This window comes from Aythya fuligula, chromosome Z (assembly GCF_009819795.1).
Source record: "Aythya fuligula isolate bAytFul2 chromosome Z, bAytFul2.pri, whole genome shotgun sequence".
Lineage (NCBI taxonomy): Eukaryota > Metazoa > Chordata > Aves > Anseriformes > Anatidae > Aythya > Aythya fuligula.
In genome coordinates this window covers 65,416,443-65,436,841 of record NC_045593.1, presented here as the reverse complement: position 1 = coordinate 65,436,841, position 20,399 = coordinate 65,416,443, and the positions used below count along the sequence as shown (strand labels likewise).

The 20,399-nt window shown below is 38.6% G+C and overlaps 1 protein-coding gene across 2 annotated transcripts in view; it reads left to right on the top strand.

Annotated features, from left to right (window-relative positions):
- SNX2 (sorting nexin 2) overlaps window positions 1-20,399 on the top strand; it is a 33,777-nt gene that overhangs the window by 7,719 nt on the left and 5,659 nt on the right. For both annotated transcript variants that reach the window (XM_032205770.1, XM_032205769.1), the window contains exons 2-10: window positions 222-339; window positions 10,719-10,882; window positions 11,990-12,056; window positions 12,269-12,312; window positions 12,409-12,550; window positions 14,325-14,403; window positions 17,595-17,670; window positions 18,955-19,068; window positions 19,296-19,389. In XM_032205770.1, the coding sequence (XP_032061661.1) occupies window positions 222-339; window positions 10,719-10,882; window positions 11,990-12,056; window positions 12,269-12,312; window positions 12,409-12,550; window positions 14,325-14,403; window positions 17,595-17,670; window positions 18,955-19,068; window positions 19,296-19,389 (898 nt within the window). The remainder of the gene's footprint in view (window positions 1-221; window positions 340-10,718; window positions 10,883-11,989; window positions 12,057-12,268; window positions 12,313-12,408; window positions 12,551-14,324; window positions 14,404-17,594; window positions 17,671-18,954; window positions 19,069-19,295; window positions 19,390-20,399) is intronic.

Genomic DNA, 20,399 nt, shown 5'->3' with positions numbered 1-20,399 from the left:
TTTTTTTTTTTTCTCCAACAAAGAAATGAAGAGAGTTGTTGACCAGCTCATATCCTTTGTTCATTGTTATCACACTAAGAGTAGGAAATGGAAATAGCTGACAGGGTTTCCTTTCTGTACATCTTTCCCTGTTTCTTTGCAATGAAAGAATGCTTGTTGCAATAATTCTTATGTGGACACGTGGCAACTGGCTCCGTGCTAATTATTTCTTTTTTTAACAGTCAAGTCCTTCATCTCCAGAGCCAGCAAGTCTTCCTGCAGAAGATCTCAGCACAAACTCCAATGGTCCAAAGCCGACAGAAATCATGCTAGATGATGATAGAGAAGACCTCTTTGCTGGTAATTACTTGTTTCTTCTGGTGTGTCTGCATAAACTTGTTTGCTGTTGGACTTAGAAAGAGTATGCTTTTCTGGGGAGGAGGTTTAAAACCTTTTTGTGCTGTTGAAGGTCATTTTCTTGGCTTGGCTGTAAGGAAATACGAAGCAGTACTGTTGCAATGGAAAGTTAAATTTTAATTTTATGCAATTGAGAGTTGTAGCCAGTCTTAACTGTTTCTTAGTCTGTTGAAGGTACACTTCCTGGAAATTTCATTAAGTAATGAATTAATGCATTCAGGTATTAGAAGTGTCCCTTGCTGCCTTCAACATTGTTTGCTATGTTCAACAATCATGTATTTACTTAAAGTCCTATGGTCTTATGAAATACTGTTCATTTTCTGAACTTGAAAGTTAGCAGGAGAAATAGTGCACTAAAAAAGAAAAAGATATGAGATTCATCTTTGCCCAAAGTTGTTCTGTCATTGTTAATACATCTTGCTACTGATCGTGCATTATTGTAAAACTGTTTTGGAATGTAGCCTTTCATTTTGAACTCAAACTAGGAGATTTTATCTTTCTTATTAGTAAAAACAAAGTGATATATGACTTATTCTTCAGGTTAGATAAGTTTTGATTAATTGAGAAAGTGAAATTGGGATTTTTTTTCAACTAAACTTGCGTGTGTGGTCTCAGGAGTAAACACTTCTATTACACTCTTGACAATATATATTTTTGTAAAGTAAATTAAAAATTACTTGCACATACTGAATTAGTGGCACCTCAGGGAACTTATTTAATAGAAAAAATTAGTGTATTTTTTTCATTTGACAATGATATACAGTTTTTTTCTTGTGCGACTATAGTGTTGGTTAAGTCTGTGTAAGTACTAGTTTCTCAGTGGTGTGTACCCTGGCTGTGTAGAGTGGCAGTGTTAGCTGGTTAGTAACACATTCTGGTGATAGCAATAAAGTAGTAAAATGTAATTAACAAAACAAAAAAAAACACACCACAATTTAAGTTACATCCTTGTTTTCTGCTTCATACCTATACATAAGGTATTCGTGTCATTTCCCAGTTATGAAGAAAGGTAATTCAGATTGTATTATAAGCCAGGGGTTATTTCCTTTTTCCGCAAGACTCTTTTTATTATAATGAAAAGGTAACAGACCAGCATAGAGGAAAAGTCCTATCAATTCACTAGCATTTGATTCATGACAGTACTGCATGTTTGAAGAGAGATATATGAAAGCTTTGATAAGTAACCAGTCAATACTTCCAATCCCTTATTAATCAGTCACTACTTAATGTTGCTTGTCTACTAACCCATATCCTAACATGGGATATGGTTTCTGTCACAGTTACAGGTATATTTACGGTTCAGGAAAGGAGATATAATAGGTTTATGGACATCAAGAGGTGGTTTCAAATGTTTCTTCTCAATGGTAACAATGTTTCTACAACTACTTACTGAGTGAGTCAGTTGGCTGTCTGCTTTGAATACAATCCTAAATTCATCTTCATTGATTTCCCTGTTACAGTCACTCAAAAATAGAATCATTTAGGTTGGAAAAGACTTCTAAGATCCAGTCCAAGTCTATCACTATACTGTGTACCTCAGCGCCACATCAACGTGTTTTGTGAATGCCTCCAGGGATGGTGACTCAACCAGTTCCCTGGGCAGCCTGTTCCAATGCCTGGTCACTCTTTCTGAGAAGAAATTTCTCTATTTCTAACCTGAACCTCCCCTGGCACAGCTTGAGGCCATTCCTTATAGTCTTGTCACCAGTTATCTGTGAGAAGAGGCCAACCCCCAGCTTCTTTTCAGGTAGCTGTAGAGAGCAATAAGGTCTCCCCTGAGCCTGCTTTTCTCCTGACCAAACACCCCCAGCTCCCTCAGCTGCTCCTCACAGGACTTGTGCTCCAGGCCCTTCACCAGCCTCATAGCCCTGCTCTGGACACGCTCCAGGGCCTCGATGTCCTTCTGGTACTGAGGGGCCCAAACCTGAACACACAGCACTTGAGGTGCAGCCTCACCAGAGCTGAGTACAGGGGGATGATCACCTCCCTGCTCCTGCTGGCCAAGCTATTTCTCAGTTTTAGTTTCTAAATTAACTAATTAACTGTTTCTAAATTAACTCTATTTAGTTCTGGGCTATTTTTTGTAGATAGATTTATATTCACATCTATTATGTTTGTTCTGAACTTACCAAACTTATATTTGCATATATTGGAATGTACATTTGTTTATGACACCGTCAGAATATATTAACTAGTTTACTAACTCTCTGAAACTGTTTTAAGAGAAATAGAGAGTAAAAACCAGAGGCATTTTCCTATTTCTTTTGTATTTATTTTGCCTGATTTTATGACTTAGAAAGACTGGCAGTGCTTTAAAAATGAAGCTTTCTAGTACTAGGAACATATACAGTATTTAAAGTCAACTTTTTGTAACCATAGAGCAATCTGGAATAGATATTTTAGGAAAGCCAAATTCTCTTCTGGCTGGAAAATATAAAGGAAGAAGGTGGCTGGAGTAAATATTGATGGGAACCAAACAGAAGGAACAAATGTTAGCAGCCAGATTGTTTCAACTGAAGTGGATTCTGTGAGAAAACAAACGGAACTGATTTAATGAGTTTGAGTTTGCCGTGGGAGGCATTCTTTGAAATGTGTATGGCACTGAACTGAAAGCATTTAACATACTGCATGTCTAACACGACAAAAAGTGGTCTGTAAAAGGTCAGTTAACATACAGACTGAGGCTAGGATGGGCTCTGAAGCAGGAAAAAGAGCAATTAGTGGAGCTTAGGATAGAATATGACATCTTTCGCAGTATCTTGTTCTAAGCAGGAAGTTTGCATGAAACAGTTGTATCCTAGTGAATAACTTCTCTCTTTCTGGTTCTCTTTTTTAGGACTGTTTTGTTAGACAGTGATGTTAATCCAGTCCTTGAAAGAAACAATGCCATGGATAGAAGCAGTGTGAAGGCTGTGTGAGAGATCTATTTTCTTGCCTTCAGCTTGGTTGCATAAGCCTTGCTTTCTATGAAAGCAAGACCTAGTTAAAATATGAGTGAGATTGAGTTTTGTTTTCTTGGACATGTTGAAATTACAGAGAAATCTCTAGTTCGCCTGTAGGGACAAGAATGGAGTTCCACAGCTTCCTATCACTATTAGATGCTATAAAATCCAGGTGAAGAAAATCCTATGGATGGCTACTGGAAGGAGAGATTCTGACTCTTTGTAGGTATAAACAATTATAGTTTTGTAGTCGTACTTGTGAAAATGTGGTAATCACAGAATCATCTAGGTTGGAAGAGACCTCCAAGATCACCTAGTCCAACCTCTGACCTAACACTAACAAGTCCTCCACTAAACCATATCACTAAGCTCTACGTCTAAACGTCTTTTAAAGACTTCCAGGGATGGTGACTCCACCACTTCCCTGGGCAGCCTGTTCCAGTGCCTCACAACCCTTTCAGTAAAGAAGTTCTTCCTAACATCTAACCTAAAACTCCCCTTGCTCAACTTTAGCCCATTCCCCCTCGTCCTGTCACCAGGCACGTGGGAGAACAGACCAACCCCCACCTCGCTACAGCCTCCCTTGAGGTACCTATAGAGAGCGATAAGGTCGCCCCTGAGCCTCCTCTTCTCCAGGCTGAACAAGCCCAGCTCCCTCAGCCGCTCCTCGTAGGACTTGTTCTCCAGACCCCTCACCAGCTTCGTCGCCCTTCTCTGGACCCGCTCAAGCACCTCCATGTCCTTCTTGTAGCGAGGGGCCCAAAACTGAACACAGTACTCGAGGTGCGGCCTCACCAGAGCTGAGTACAGGGGGACAATCACCTCCCTAGCCCTGCTGGTCACACTGTTTCTGATACAAGCCAGGATGCCGTTGGCCTTCTTGGCCACCTGAGCACACTGCTGGCTCATATTCAGCCGACTATCAACCAATACTCCCAGGTCCTTCTCCGCCTGGCAGCTTTCCAACCATTCCTCTCCCAGCCTGTAGCTCTGCTTGGGGTTATTGCGCCCAGGTGCAGGACCCGGCACTTGGCCTTGTTGAACTTCATGCAGTTGACCTCAGCCCATCGGTAATGTTAGTGATATTTCTCTCTGACTCCTGTAGGCTTGAAATTGATTTATTATCTATCTAACAATGCAACCTTAAATAAGGTGAGGGAGAAACGCTATGATTTCCTGAATTGTGTTAATGCAGTTCAGAATCTGTTGGTTTTTTTTTTTAGGCTTTTTTTGACTGTGCTTAAAGACTCTTTGCTACTGTGTTTCTGGGGCAGCCATTAGAAAGTGCATGAAATAAAATGTTTTAGATATTCCTCATCTCTGCTGACTTGTAAGTGCTTTGTCAGGGCTGTTAAAAGTGGCGTGTGAAGGTGGAAGAAACTGAGGTCTCTGTCTGCTGTTGGAGATGAGTAGACTTTGCTGCAGCCTTTGTCAGTATTGTGGTTCTTGGTTCTGTAAATGAACAGTCCTACTAAACCCATTTAAGCACTTTCACCTTTAGAATGAAAGTCATTGTGATGATTATTTGGCCAAAAATGAATTACTTTATCTTAGCCCATAGTTTTCTTACGCGTGGGAACCATAATAGTCAGTGCTTCAAATCATTCAGTGTCAGGAGTACCTCAAAGGTCTTTGAGTTGTGTCTGTAAAACCTAGCCATCCATAAGGTTCTACGAGTAATGAATATGATAAGAGTAATGAATTAAACCTTGAATCATTTTTCCCAAAATGTTGGCCTCCAGATCCATATCTAACTGCAGAAACATGTTGTGGACTGCCTTTGCAGGACATGGCTGTCTATGCTTTCTTCCTTTGGTGTTCACAGGTGACGAGCAAGCCTGCTAAGCAGTACCATTGCGCAGTTACCATTTTCAGAAGAATAGAAAGTTCAGTTTTTTCCACTCTGATTGTGAATGTTAGCTTTTTTCCGTTCCAAAAGGTGTTTGGGAGTGCATCCTCTTGTACAAGTAGCTAGCTACTGTATCCTCAGGGAAACTTGATGTATTTTGGTAGGGATTTTTTTTGTTGATTTTTTTGGGGAGGGGGTGTTGTTTTCCTTCAGGCTGTTACAGATACATCTTAGCTGCCTTTGTTTTTTTCTCCTGGAAATTTGTACAGAAAAGAACATCCCAATTCTGTGGACCAGACAAGATAATACTTGAAGCTCAGCCGAACAGCAAGTTTTCAGCTAGCGTGCCTGTCAGGCTGTTGTCATGTGATAGTCTGAGCAGAGCAGATATGTGCAGATGCCTGGCTGCCTTTTAGAAACTGGTTAGTGAGCTCTACGTCTTTTCTGTGAGAACCAAACACAAAAGCACTTGAAGCTACTGGTTTATAGTGCTTCTGTTCTCATTAAGATTATTTTTAGTCCTCTTCTTGTAAAAGTAAGAGTCATGGGCTATGACTTAAGCATAGCAGAACACTCAGTTCTGTTAGAATATCCATCTACAATTTGTGCTATACCCTGGTGAAGCTTTTTTTTTTTTTTTTTCTTGTAATAAATAAAATGTATCCTTTGTTCTGGACAAGAGTTTCGACTTCAGTTTACTTCCAAATCTATGTGAAAATCTATGTGATCATCTGAATAAATTTGCAAAGATAATAAAATTTGAGCACTCACGTGATACCAGAATGTTAAGAGATCTATGATGTTTAGAAGTGTGATCAGTAAAAATAACTTACTCAGCTGAAGTGAGCTGCTTGTGAAGAATTGCAAACTTGCACTTTCTGAGATGATGCTTGACAAATACTGGTGGTGAAAGGTAAAGAAACAGGAGCTGTATGATGCTGAGATTGAGCTCCCTGCTTAAGTGCTGATAGGAACTTGGAGCAGTTGCCTGTAGAATGTTAAACCTAACTAGTTGTCTTTTGTAGCAGGCAGAGATATTTTCATGTTCTTTTGAAGCTAAGCATCTTGAGAGATCTTTTGTCAGAGACCACTGATGGGTTATAGAGCAGGCATTCGTGTGCATAAGTCTTACAGCAATAGATTGGTTGGAGTGCTTACCATGTGCTGATAACTGCCATGGCTGACATGAAATATGTTGGACCTCAGTGTTTCTTCCTTGAAGCTGGGCAGAGCAGTTGCCACTATTCCAGAAGAGCTTATGATTTTGAGAACTATACAGTAAAGCAAGACATCCAAATTTCATTTTTCATGCAAATATTAATACAGAGCTTAACAAACAAAACAAAACAAAAACATATGCAAAGACTGCATCACCTGATTTCTCAAATTGAAAGAATGTGTGTGAGAAGCGTGACTGCCAGAGGTCATCTGAACAAATCTGTTTCTTGGGAAATAATCCTTTAGCAAATATACTAGTTAAAGACTGCTTTTCTGAGGGGAAAGAATAGCTAGAAAGTGTAATAGCCTGCTATTCTTATTATAGAGCTAATGCTTCTTCTCCCCTTCAGAATCTGTCTTGAATGACAATAACCTACTTCTGAAATTAGCTTCTAATACTTTGCCTCTGAACAAGAAGCATGATGTCCTTGTCTTCTCCTGCTCTCTCCACTCACCCCCTTCCACTGCTGTTTCCATTTCACTCTTCTAGATTTATGTAATATGCTGGGTGCATGCAGCCTTGGGGGTGAGAGGTAACAGGAAAGGACAGCATAAACTCTTCTTCCTAAAATAACTGACTTGTTGCTATCATTCGGACATACTTTTTTTCCTGTCCATAAATCCTCTCAGAAAACAGAAGAGGAGGACTCATAGGCAACACTTTGCAAGACTTGTTAATTCTCAACCAACCTGGAGTCACACAGGTCCAGAAATGCTGGTGTGAACGAAGTCTGCTCTTACGCCAGTTCTAATCCTGCAGTTGCAAGTTGGTGGTCTTTCTGAGAGGAAAGCTTCTTGCATTTTCAACTGCTTGTTCTTGCTGCTTCCTCTTACAGAAACAATCCAGCAGAGTAGCTTCAGCTGTTTTCTGAACAGTGGTAGGGGGCTGATCCTGGGTTGATTTCATGTAGTAATCAACTCAACCTGGGTCAGTTCATGTTACTAAGGGGTGTGTGGATACAGGTCTGAGAAAGAGGAGTGGTGGGGAGGGTGTGTGCCACTGCTTTACCTGACAGCAGTGATGGTTTGACACCTTTAATTCACACTGCCTTTGTGAAGTCATATTTTCACAGAAATGTTTTCTCAACTGATGATGGTGAGAGATCGGTGTGGTGTGAATGCCTTCAGTACTTGTGTTATAGTCCTGTCTAAAATTTTAAGGTACAGCAGGCTGATTACTGATGGCTAGTGGTTCGATTTCCAGACATTTGTGTTGGAACATAGCTGGTGGTAGAAAAAGAGTGAATTAAAGCAGAACAGCTCTATTTATGTATGTGTGCATGTGTCCATATATACTTATATACTTTGGTGAAACAGTCAGTTGAATAAGTTCTTACATATGTTGAATGCTGCTAGCAGACAAATAAGAGAACTACCTCTTTTCAGTATTTAAATGTGGTTCTTCCACCGTCTCAGTCTAAAAGCTTTTTTTCTTTTCCATCTGTGTCAGCATGACTACCCGCCTCATCTGAGGTTTTGAACTAAACTTCTTTGTTGTATTAATGGTATATCCTTTCTCTGTGGCATTTGAGGGTAGGAAGGAACAGCAGGATTCTTCAAAAAGATTTAGCAATAAGAATAAAAAAGGGGAAGGAAAATTATGAGCTTTTCAAGAAAAAAAACATTTGCTCATATTAAAATGGAGAATTTAAAAGGTGCTTGTGTTTAGTTTGAAAGTACTATGTAAATCAATAACCTGAAAATTAGGAAGAAGATTGCCAGCAGGTCAAGGGAGGTGATCCTTCCCCTCTGCTCAGAATCCTCACTCAGAGTGCTGAGCACAGCTCTGAGCTCCCCAGAGCTACAGGGCAGAGTCCAGGAGAGGGCCTCTAACATGATAAAGGGCGTGGAGTGCTTGGCACAGGAGCAGAGCCTGAGAGAGCTGGGACTGTAGCCTGGAGAAGAGAATCACAGAATCATTTAGGTTCGTAAAGACCCTTAGGATGGTCCACTCCAACCATCCACCTAACACTGCTGACCCACCACTAAACCATGTCCCTAAGCACCATGTCCACACAACACTTAAATACCTCCAGGGATGGTGACTCCACGGGCTACAGCACTTCTCTCTGCCACCCCTTCACGGTCACTCCCTGCCCCTGCTCCCATTGGGGTCCCTCCCAGGGATGCCGTCCTTCCTGAACTGAGCTTGCGGGTACTGCCCACAGGCAGCAGCTCTTCAAGCACTGCTCCCACACGGCTCCGTCCCACGGGGTCCATCCATCCATCCATCCATCCCCCAGGAGCAAACTGCTCCAGCACGGGTCCCCCACAGGTGGGCGGCAGCTCCCCCCAGACCCCCTGCTCCTGCGTGGGCTCCTCTCCACGGGCTGGGGCCTGCTCCTGCGGGGGCTCTCCATGGGCCGCAGCCTCCTCCAGGCCACATCCACCTGCTCCACCGGGGGCTCCTCCACCCATGGGGGGGCTGCAGCGTGGAGATCTGCTCCATGTGGGACCCATGGGCTGCAGGGGGACAGCCTGCTCCACCAGGGGCCTCTCCCTGCACAGCCCGCAGGGGAATTTCTGCTGCTGCCTGCCTGCAGCACCTCCTGCCCTCCTGCTGCACTGCCCACGGGGGCTGCAGGGCTGCTGCTCTATTTTCTCACCCTTCTCTCCCAGCTGCTGTTGCCCAGCAGTTCTTTCCCTCCCTTAACTCTGCTCTCCCAGAGGCCCACCCAGTGTCGCTCATGACTGAGCTCTGGCCAGCAGTGGTTACCTCTTGGAGCAGCTGGAGCTGGCTCTGCTCTGGCATGGGGCAGCTGCTGGGCTCTGCTCACAAAGGCTGCCCCTGCAGCCCCCTGCTACCAAAACCTTGCCATGCAAATCCAGTATGAAATATAAAAAAAAAAAAAAAAATAGCCTCAATACTGACCCCTGAGGAACATCACTTGTGACTGGCCACCACTGTGAGTGGCCACCATTCACAATGACCCTTTGGACCCATCATCCAGGTATTTTTTTGTCTAGCAAGTAGTAGTACATCCATCCAAGCCGTTAGCAGCCAGTTAGCATACAAAATGAGACTTCTTCACACATGGTGTAACAATTTCAAAAAATTTAAAGTAGATCAGATCTTTAAAACTGCTCTTTTCTTAACCCTTACATAAGGACTTGTAATACTAATAATACTTTCAGAGCACCAGGCTTTAACAAGGTTAGAAGGAAGGTAGCTTATTTTCTTGTGACAATTGAGCTGTTACATATACAGAAACTGCAAGAACAGCTCTCTTCAAATTTGCATATTTGCATAGTAAACCTTTTTGGTAACTGCACAACCTGGAGTGGATCTGCTTTAGTGCCTGAAGCTAAAAGTGGTTGGAACTTTATGCAGGGAAGTTTGTAAATGCATCTTGAGATAAGCTGTGGAGTCAATTTCCATATCAAATGATGGTTCTGTGGTCATTATTATCCTTTAGGGAACTAAACTTCTTTAAAATGCACATTTACAAGAACCACAGCATTAGTTAAGTAAACCAGAATTGGAACTTCTCTATACCCAAGAAGTGTATAGTTTACCCACAGTCAAAACCAATTAATCAAGGAACACATGCAGGATTTGGAGAGCAGAGATTTAGATCCTCTTTAAATACAGATGAACTGTATACAGTCTTAAAGAAATATTGTTTCTAATGAACTGTTGTAAGCCCTAAAGAGGTGGTAGAAAATAAAACTGTTTTTGCTAGTCAGAATGCCTCATCTACTGAAAACACTTTTATTGTATAGATTATGGCCTATTTATAGGTTATTGGTTATTTAATAGATGTAACCTATAAATAGGTTATTTTATAGGTTATGGTCTTGGGGAGGGGATGCACTGTGGTTCTATTTTAAACTTCATTTAAAACATACTACTTTGCTTGGTATGTTTGATTATCAGCCTGTATGAGTAAATAAGCTGTAAATAACCTGTATAAGTAAATAAGCTTCATGGTACAAAGCCTAAAACTGGCGTAGGTGCTGAAAAAGAGCAGTCTGTAGGATAGAAAAAAAAATCATCAGTTTTCACAAAATGTCTTACAGAAATGAATGGATTCCATGACTGCTTTAAAAGACTGTTTACCTGACAGCATGTGAAAAAAGAATTGTGATATTAATCTTACTTTAACCCATTATACATGAGAGTCAAGTATCACATACAGTTTTAGCTATATATTTAAAGAAATTATCTAGCACAAATGGATGCTATTTACAGGTGATCTTACTAAACTTATATATTGTAATTTTTTTTTGTTTTGTTTTTGTTTTTTTTTTTATGATGGACATATGTATCAACTACGTGAAAACTTATTTGCTAACTCAAAATCTTTACCTAGAAGCCACAGAAGAAGTTTCGTTGGACAGTCCAGAGAGGGACCCAATACTTTCACCAGAACCTACTCCTGCAATCACTCCTGTGACACCTACTACATTAGTAGCTCCCAGAATGGAATCGAAAAGTGTAACATCCCCTGCAATTTTCGATAGATCCAGAGAAGAGGTATCCAGCAAATTGTAAATTATGGAAATGTTTTGTTTGGTTTTTGAAGGTTATTTTTTTGTTATTTTGGGGTTTTGTTTTTATTTTTTAAATGATAGTTCCTAAATTTCAACTCACAGGACCATCCATTGGTAAGGGGAAGTATTAAAAAAATAATCTATTTTTTGGCATTTAAAGTGTGATAGGCATTTGAATATTTAAAATACAAGGAAAATTCCTTAGCCAGGTAACTGTGTTGGAGATCAATAGAAATGTTACTGATGTACAACTCTTGCTATCGTGTTACAGTTTTTAACTTGGATTTCTGAAGTAATTGTTAATGGGGAAATGGAGAGAGCAGTTTTCAATGTTATCCTCCATGTAGCTGAGGCTGATTGTGGTTTTAAGATGGCAGATTACATTTGGTGTTACATTCAAAGTCAGGGCATTGGCAAATGTCATTCGTTCCAGAGTACATCCTCTTACTGGACAATGTCAGGGGCAAACGAGTTTGCAAGCAAGACTTGTCTGTGATTTGAAGATACCTGCTTCCTGAAATGCTTCAAGATGGCATTTTATTCTTATTTTCCTCACCTTCAGCCGTGTCACACTGTCCTTTCTGCCATGGTGTTCCCTTAGATCTCTGTTCTATCAAACTTAGAAATATTGCATGAAAAGGTCAGGAAATTGTGCATGACTACAAGCAAGTATCTGAAATTCTTTAGCTATCATTTCTCCCCTCCCAAGCTCTTGTGTTACTGATACCATTTGATTAAATGCTTACAAAAACATTGGGAATGAGAATGCTTTTTTTTTTGAACCATACTATCTGCTGACATTGGAGGAGATAAAAACCAAAGTAATATACACTCAAGTTAAATATATGATAAAAGTTGAGGCTAACGTGGCTTGAAAAGGGGCTGCCATACTAAAGGCTTTTGCAGAAAGGCTTAAAATTAAAACCAGTATTAGAAAGTATATTCACTTCATGTTGGATGGTGGGTCTAAAACAGATTTTAGTTACACAAATACTTAATCTTCCTGCTACTTCCCCTATACCCTTATCCTTGTACCTGTGTATAATATGTTCATGTTATCTTGCTAAATACGGCATATCCTTCTTCCTAGATTGAAGAAGAAGCAAATGGGGATATGTTTGATATAGAAATCAATGTATCAGATCCAGAGAAAGTTGGTAAGTTCCTTCAACCTAGTAAATCAGATGGGGGTAGACTGTCACATTTCTTGAAGACTGTTGTGAGATTTTAGTATTATTTCTTACTCAGTTACCTTTTGGTAACTCTTAATATCTAAATGGAAAGATATGTAATGTATAGTTTGGAACAAAAAGTACATGAAGGGATTAAAGTAACTTGCTCTAGGCTAAGTATTTTAATTTTCTTACAGGGGATGGCATGAATGCTTATATGGCATACAGAGTAACAACAAAGGTAACTAGCGCAAGAAATACTTGCAGATAACTTTATATCGTAGCTAAGTAGATGCATCAGAAAATTGTAACTAAAACTATTATTATTTTTTTTAAGACATCCCTTTCTATGTTTCACAAAAATGAATTCTCTGTTAAAAGAAGATTCAGTGATTTTCTTGGCTTGCACAGCAAATTAGCAACAAAGTACATGCATATTGGTTACATTGTGCCTCCAGCTCCAGAAAAAAGTATTGTAGGTAAGTCTAGTTTCTGTAAGGTTTAACGTATGCATGTCATTTATATACTGTAATACAAATGAAATATTTTAATACCTGTGTTGTGCTTGTGAAATAAGTTCTAATCTGTGCAGTCATATTCACATGTAAGACAAAGATGGGTCTGAATTCAAGGTTCCCCTAGAACAACAAACGGCACAAATACTGTTATACCTGGAAGTCAGCAAAATGGTGGGCCTTACTGTAGCATAAGCAAGCACTGGCAGTGACTTAAGAAAATTTCTTTGCAAGAATCTGAAGGTGTAGGTAAGTTAGGAAGGCTCACAGACTCTGTAGGATGTTTTCAGAACAACATGAAAGTCATGCTTTAAACTTGAGCTGACTCCCCTTCAGTGCATGAGTGTTATTTAGTTCTGTCCAAAAATGTATCGTCCATAGTTTTCTAATTCTGAAGGAATTCTGATTTAAAATAAGATATCCTAAAGCAGAGAGCTATTAAAACAGCTGAAAGTAAACAAACGTTTCACATCACACACATTTATTTTTAAAGTCTTATTATGAAACATTCTATATCCAGTTTTATGTCATGTGTGTTCTACAAAAGACCTTCATCTGTACATTCTATTACACTGGTTGATAATGCCTGGAATTCCAAGCTTGATTTTTATTTTGTGAGGGGTGGGAGTGGCCTGCATTTGAGGCCTTATTCACAAATTCAAATGGTGAATTACTGAATATCCCGTGGAACAAAAAGGTAAAACTGAGTCGGTGGTGAGCTGGAGTTGGACGTTCATCTAAACCACCTTACTGCTTACATATCTATTTGGGAAAATCATGTTATGTTTTTTTTTTAATTACTATTTTTAAGAAAACAAACTGGCAGAGAAACAACTTTGGAAACTGCTCATGTGACTGATCACAGAGTACCGATTCAAATATTCAGAGTTTTCTGCACAGAACTCGTAGCTTGAAAAGCACAAAACTGATAGAGCAGAAATACACAAGTAGAAATTAGTTCTAAATCATAGCATACCTCTCCTATGTCTTAGAAGATAAGAATGATTTTGAATGTTCGGTGTTTCGTGGTGGTTATGGTAGGACTCTGGTTCCTGAACCATCTGAGTTTGGGTTTTTAGCATGAAAGATGCTGTTCACACTCTCACAGTTTTAGAGGTCTTCTGTTTATAAGGTTGAATATATTTCCCATACCACAAGACATCAAGAACTCCACAGTCATGGTTCTTTGACCACTATTGACTTCATCAGAGGAAGTGATGTAAAGCTGTGTACGTTTTACTCTCCATTCAGTGTATAGTTGTTCATATGCTTCAGAATTTTCAGAGCTGGGTAGTTCGTTTGTTAATTGAAAACCTCTTAGTTTTAGAATGTAGACTACAGTAGAATGAAAATATTGGTAATGAACATACCAGTTAATTGGATTGTAACTGAAATTTATTTTCTTTTTTTGGTTTATTAGAGTGTTTTCTTATTTTGAACCTGAATGACTAGTAAGACTCTGATCTTCATTTAGATTGTCTTAAATCCAAATTCAAAAGATCTTTATAGCTTTTAACCACAATAATATATTACAGGAAATCACATATTCCACAGAACTGTTCCTAGAAGACCATGTAGCATGCAATGTTTACATTCTGTGTGTTCCAGAGTAGTATTTGTCATTTTAATTTGACTTAAATACCTGAATTTAGGTGAGCTTTATCTTCTAATTGTATCAGTTATGTTAATGATTTTTATATAATAAAGTAAAATCAATATGATGACATTTTCTTCAAAGGCATGACCAAGGTTAAAGTAGGCAAGGAAGATTCTTCATCTACTGAATTTGTAGAAAAAAGAAGAGCAGCTCTAGAAAGGTAATATATGCATCTAAAACTTGTTTAGCTTCAAGATGACTTGTAAGATACTTTGCGGACTCTGTAACTGGGATCTGGGCCATCTGTACCTAGGTGAATTCTGGAGGCTGCATGCGTCTCCTAAATCTTTGTAGGAATGTGTGTAATTCCTATTAATAACTGGAAATGTAGATTTATTCATATATGGGATTAATGCTACATCTTTTCAAACTGGTAAGTGCTTAAAATTGAGATTGCGGGAATCCAGTAATCAGAACTTTCTTCATCAGTTTGCTTAGGCATTTTGTTATTCAGGAATTAAGTCATTTCAGAAATATGTCTCTTTCATAGAAAGTCAGCTGGCTGGGAAGGGAAAAGGGTGAAAGAGACCCTCAGTCACTGGAAACTAAAGTGGTGCTTTGATGACTTGCAATGTGTAGTTGTCACTAGCTGAATTTTGGTGGAAAAAAAAAAATCACCCAGCGCTGGTATCCAGCTAATATTGTTAAAGCATCTCTGCCCCATAAGGGTACCTCTGTAGATATACTGCATCATCCCTTCTTGTTGGCATGGGTAAATAAAGAAGTTTGAAAGCAACTAGAAAAACTTGTGCAGATATACAAACTTAATTTTAGTATGATTTTATTTTATGCTGTAGCTGTGATTGCATCATTTGAGAACAATATTCCATATAACAACAGTTGTAGTTAAACGGGAAAATTGAAAGTGGAAGGTTTTAGTTTGTCTCCAGGGTCCAAAAGCTCAAGAACTTCATACATCATCCGTTTGATACGTCTTTTGACATATAATCTTAATCAAAATACATCTCTTTGGAATCATGTTACTAATATCTTTTTGTTTGCTAAATAATAGAGCATCCAACTGATACTGAACCTCAAAAATCTCAAATACTGATAGGATGTCCCATTTTACAGTTATTTCTCACTGAAAATTGGCATGTGACAAAATTTCCTTCTTAAAATTGCACACAGAAGTTACTAAAGTAGTTCTGTCACTTGGTGTAGAACTGCAAAGCACGTTGTTCATGCTTAAATAAGTCTGTTCCTAAATGAATGGTGCTGTGAGACAAAGATGGAGTAACAGCTGGGATTGGAGTAGATAACTGAGCAGATGCTTCCACACAGCTTTGTCAATAACAAAGATGACTAGTTTCCCCCTGGGTTGCTCGTTTGAATGACTTGGACAAGTTTAATTCATTAACTTGTATGCATGCTTTAAATGCTCATTTGGCACTTATTTGCTAAAGGAATTCTACTGGTATACAAGTTATAATAGATGTTAAGTGTGCCTCCTATACTGGGGAGTGAACTTGTCAGGACTTTTTGATGTTGTTAGGAAGACTTCACGCTATTACATCTCTTTTTTTTCTTTTTTCTTTTTTTTTTTTTCCCTCAGAAAGACTATGAAAATCTTATCTGGCAAGGAACAACTTTTTCATCATGCCAATTTTAACTGGCTTTTTCTTTCAAAATGAAAGTTATCTGCCTACCATGGTGCTCAAATGGTATTCAAAAGCAGTGGTTTTGTTTTTTGTTCCTAAACCTAAGCAAAACATTACTGTGCACCAAAAAGTCGAACCAAAGACATCTGCTTCAATTTGCTTCAGTGAGCCGAGAGCTGTGGGGAAAGTGGGCAGCAAAGCAATGTGCCTGATTGAGTTCACTAAAATTCATGGCCTAGAATATTGAACTTACATACTGCAAGTCTGCCAGATACCCTCAAGCAACACTGCCAGTTGTGTCCAAGGAAAATACTTGAAACCTCCCTTGGACTAAGGGTTATTCTGTAGCAGCAGATTTCTAAAGAAAAATCTCTTCAGCTGCCTGCCATGTCAACTTTAATGTGTTGAGTGTTTGGAAGAGCAAGGAAAAGTTGAGCAATCCATTGAGTGAAATAGTTTCACTGCAACCCTTAAGCTTCTTTAGGAAGAAAATAAAAGTATCTGGTTACCATATCTAATGGCAGATGGAGAAAATACCCTGTTCATTGTCAGTGTACTCATGCTTTCAGTTGAGTCCCTTTCCACATTTCTAAGGTCACTTTTTAAGCAATCTGTGAAGGTAATGGGTTGGGTCTGGCAATTCACAGCAGAGGCTTGGGAAAAATTAAGCTTTCCAAAAGGTACAAAGTGCTGTTGATAGTGTTCTGTCAGAATATTTTAATTGGCAACATTATGTACTTAGGCTCCCATGACATTTTGAAGTACTACGTTTCTATAAAGCACTAATGTGACACTTTGTCCATAATACCAAAGTCAGTTATGACAAACTTAGAGCAGTTTTTAGTGGAAGAATGCTGTTGAAATTTCACTCTTTAACCCGTGCTTGTTCAATAGTTATTAGATCAACTGGAAATGCAAAAAAAACTGCAAAGGAAAGGAGCTGCATTAATTTCACTTCTGAGTGGATGAGTCCTGCAGAACTACTTGGGGTTGAAGGTCTAGTCTAGCCAGCAAATAAAGAGCTCATAGCTAGAACACAATCAGCTCATTTTTTCAAGACTTCATTTTATTCTAAAACAACTGAGGCAAAATTAGCTGTAACAAAAAACCTGTCTAGTGCACTGTGCAAGAATTTTTAAACAAGCTCATCTTTTTGTTGTTGTTGTTTTCTTTTTTTCCTGGCCTAAAGTGACTGTTATTGGAGCAGGAGGATTTCATTTAGCTGTCAAAAATACAAAGTATAATATTTTAACACTGCACGATGTACAGGTATGGCAGATCCCACCTTAAGGAGTTTCTGGTTTAAACAAAGTAGTTTAGAAACCATCAACTTTGCTGTGTTGTGTTATGGTATGCAGTGCATGGGGCTAGATCATTTTTAATCAGAAAGTTCAGGTTTTGTGGCAGCCTTGCTGGACTAAGACTTCATTGAATGTTCAAACTGCTTAGTGGTGCTAGCCTGTAACTCTTTGTAGCCCACAGCCTAAGCATATGTTGGAGAAAGGTGTCAGAATGCAGAAGTATGATTTGAACACTCAGCAGAGAAGCAAAAGGCTGAAGGGGCAGAGACTGAATTGTCCTCTGAGTGTTTAGAGGTGACTTTACAGGAGTGTTCAAGCCCCATTAGATATTGAGGGAGACTGCGTGCTGCCTGTATTGTACCAGTTCTTTAGATGAAGGACACTTTCCAATGCTGTCAGTCACATTAAATTTGTTCTGTTATCTAATATTTTAATTTTTAAAATCATAGGTATCTACAGCGAACAGTAAAACACCCAACCTTGTTACAAGATCCAGATTTAAGGCAGTTCTTGGAAAGTTCTGAGGTATTTAAGTTCTTTAAAGTTTTCCTATTTATTTCTAGATATGGTAATATTCAATATAATATATTATACTCTCTTTCTGTTGAGACCTAATCTCATAAATTCATAAGAAGTAAAACTAGATTGTACCCTTCACGGGACAGAATTGCAGAAGGCAACCTAGGTAATAATCTGCCTGTGCCTCTGATGAAACATTGTCTGATAGTGCTGATAAAGCTGTCTGCTTTACAGTGACTTCTCAAATGAGTCAGTCTGTACCATTTTGAGTGAAGCTTGTCATGCATACGGTGACGATCTGTTATTGAGGTTACTGATAGGTAAGTAAGATCAGGAATTAAGCTGACTTGGAGATGGGTTTCTTGCCTCTACAAGTCCAACCTTATGTTTGCTGGGGGGATAACGTGATCATGCTTGCAGCACTGCTGGCCAGGCTAGGAGTTTTGTGAACAGAAGACTTCAGTCAGTAGTGCAGTGGAAGTCTGGCACCTTTCACAAAATTAAATGTATTGCTAAAGATATTATATACCTCTGTACATGCGCATAGTGGATTTTCTGTAACATTGTCTTTTGGCCACTGTTGATGTCTTAGCTATGCTAATAAGTTTGAAGCCTCACTACTGACAAAAGCATCACTGATAGATAACTAAAAGTGGTTTTGTCAACACTGCTGACAGGCAAAATATTACACGTGAAAGGTAAATGGTCTGACATGGGAGCCCACCTTGTACAGTGTATTTAGACTAAATTGAAAATAATATTAAATTACTATTATATTACCCTCTGAGGATTTCTGAATACCTAAACAATACACAGTTCTCTCAATGCTGATGAGGTAGGTTTTGAAATCTGTCTTCTATTGAAAAACAAAAATACATCAACGTTTTATGATCAGTATACAGTGCAAATCTTGCATTATAATGAATTACTTCACAGATTTTTTTTCTTCTAATTTATTGTAAATCTAAGCTTCGCTGCTCCTGCAATGGCAGATTGTTCTCTGTAGCATATAGGTGGCTAGTTAGGACCTTTGGCTAGTTCATAATAACTTTGGACAAGTAGGTTGTTTGTTCCATTTAAATGTAAAGATGTAGAAGAAAAGTAAATAGTCTATATTTTTAAGTTTTCCTCTGAGAATGTAAAAGTAGTAAATCTGAGAAATTAGATTCCACTATATTGAAACACATAGGACTAAAGAAAACACTATATCCTTTTCTTTCCCCCTTGTGCCCAGTTAAACCTCCATCCTTTTAACCAGTCTGTTTGCCCTTATTTGTCATTCAATTCCAGCTGCCGAGAGCGGTTAACACCCAGGCTCTGAGTGGAGCAGGAATATTGAGGATGGTGAACAAGGCTGCCGACGCTGTCAACAAAATGACAATCAAGATGAATGAATCGGATGCAGTAAGAGCTGATTTTTCGACTTGAATAATGAGACGAATTAATGAGGCTCAACAATTGCATTTTAAGGCTGTAGAAGGAGAAAATGGGTTATTAATTTGCTTATTGGCTTGGATTCTTAACTGTGTCAGTTGACCACCCTGGCAGTACATGGATAATTTGCTGCTTTAAAACAAGAAATGTTGCTGGTAATCTAATTTGTAATGCTTGACTCTTTCATCTTTTGTCAGTGGTTTGAAGAAAAACAGCAGCAATTTGAGAATCTGGATCAGCAACTTAAGAAACTTCATGCCAGTGTTGAAGCATTGGTCTGCCACAGAAAAGGTAATTCTGCTTTTATGTGGCTGCATGACCTTACGTGCTTAAAACTGTAGGAAACGGTGATGGTCTTAACTACTAAGTAGAATTATACAGTAAATTTTAATGAAAAAATCTTACAATTACGCCTGTTATTGTAAACTGCTCTTGCACTTTTGGTATACCTAGTTTAATCTTTATTTTATTGAGAATATCTGTTATCCCTTCTGTTGAACATGAAAGTTGCTGCATTTTAGTTGTTTTTGTCTTGCAGAGATCTAACACCATATCTAACAAGTGATTCTACTACAGTAGACATCCATAAACATATCTCTAGATCTCATGGCAAGATCAATTTCCTTCCAAGCAAAAAGTTGTTGTATAAATCCATTTAAACATCTCATGATTCAATATTGCTCCAAGTTTAAATTCTTAAACAGGAATTTTTTTTGTTTTGTCCACATAATGACATATCATTAGCTACTGCTAAGGTAAACTTTTCTGGAAAGATAACTAATCATAGAACATCAGCTTTGGGCTTGCTTGTATTACAGAGAAGCAATGCCTGTGAGTTTGTTTTAATGTTTTAACCACCCGTGCAGCTGTTTTGTCAAAGATGGATATTAAATAATTAAAAACAACAACAACAAAAATATATAAAAAAACAACTCTGACTTGTAGTGTGAGCAAGACCATAAATGTGCCTTTTTACCTTACTGCATCAAGACAAAATTTTGAGTAGACTTGCAAAACTGTATTTTAAAAAGTACATGAAGTTGCTTTTTCACAATCCTCCCAGGAATCATTCTCCGTAGTTAAATAAATAAACAAATATTTGTTCAGATGTCCTCGAGATTAAAGAGTATTTTAAGAATTAACGAAAATGGAAAATAGATACACTTGTTTGCCGTTGATTTGACAGCTGCTTGGAGATTTGAGGAAGCAAGGATTTTTTTGAGAGATGTATTTAAATTGTAAGTTTTAAATATCTGAAGACGTTTGTTTTTGCTGGCTTTTTTTTTTTTTTCCTACAAACA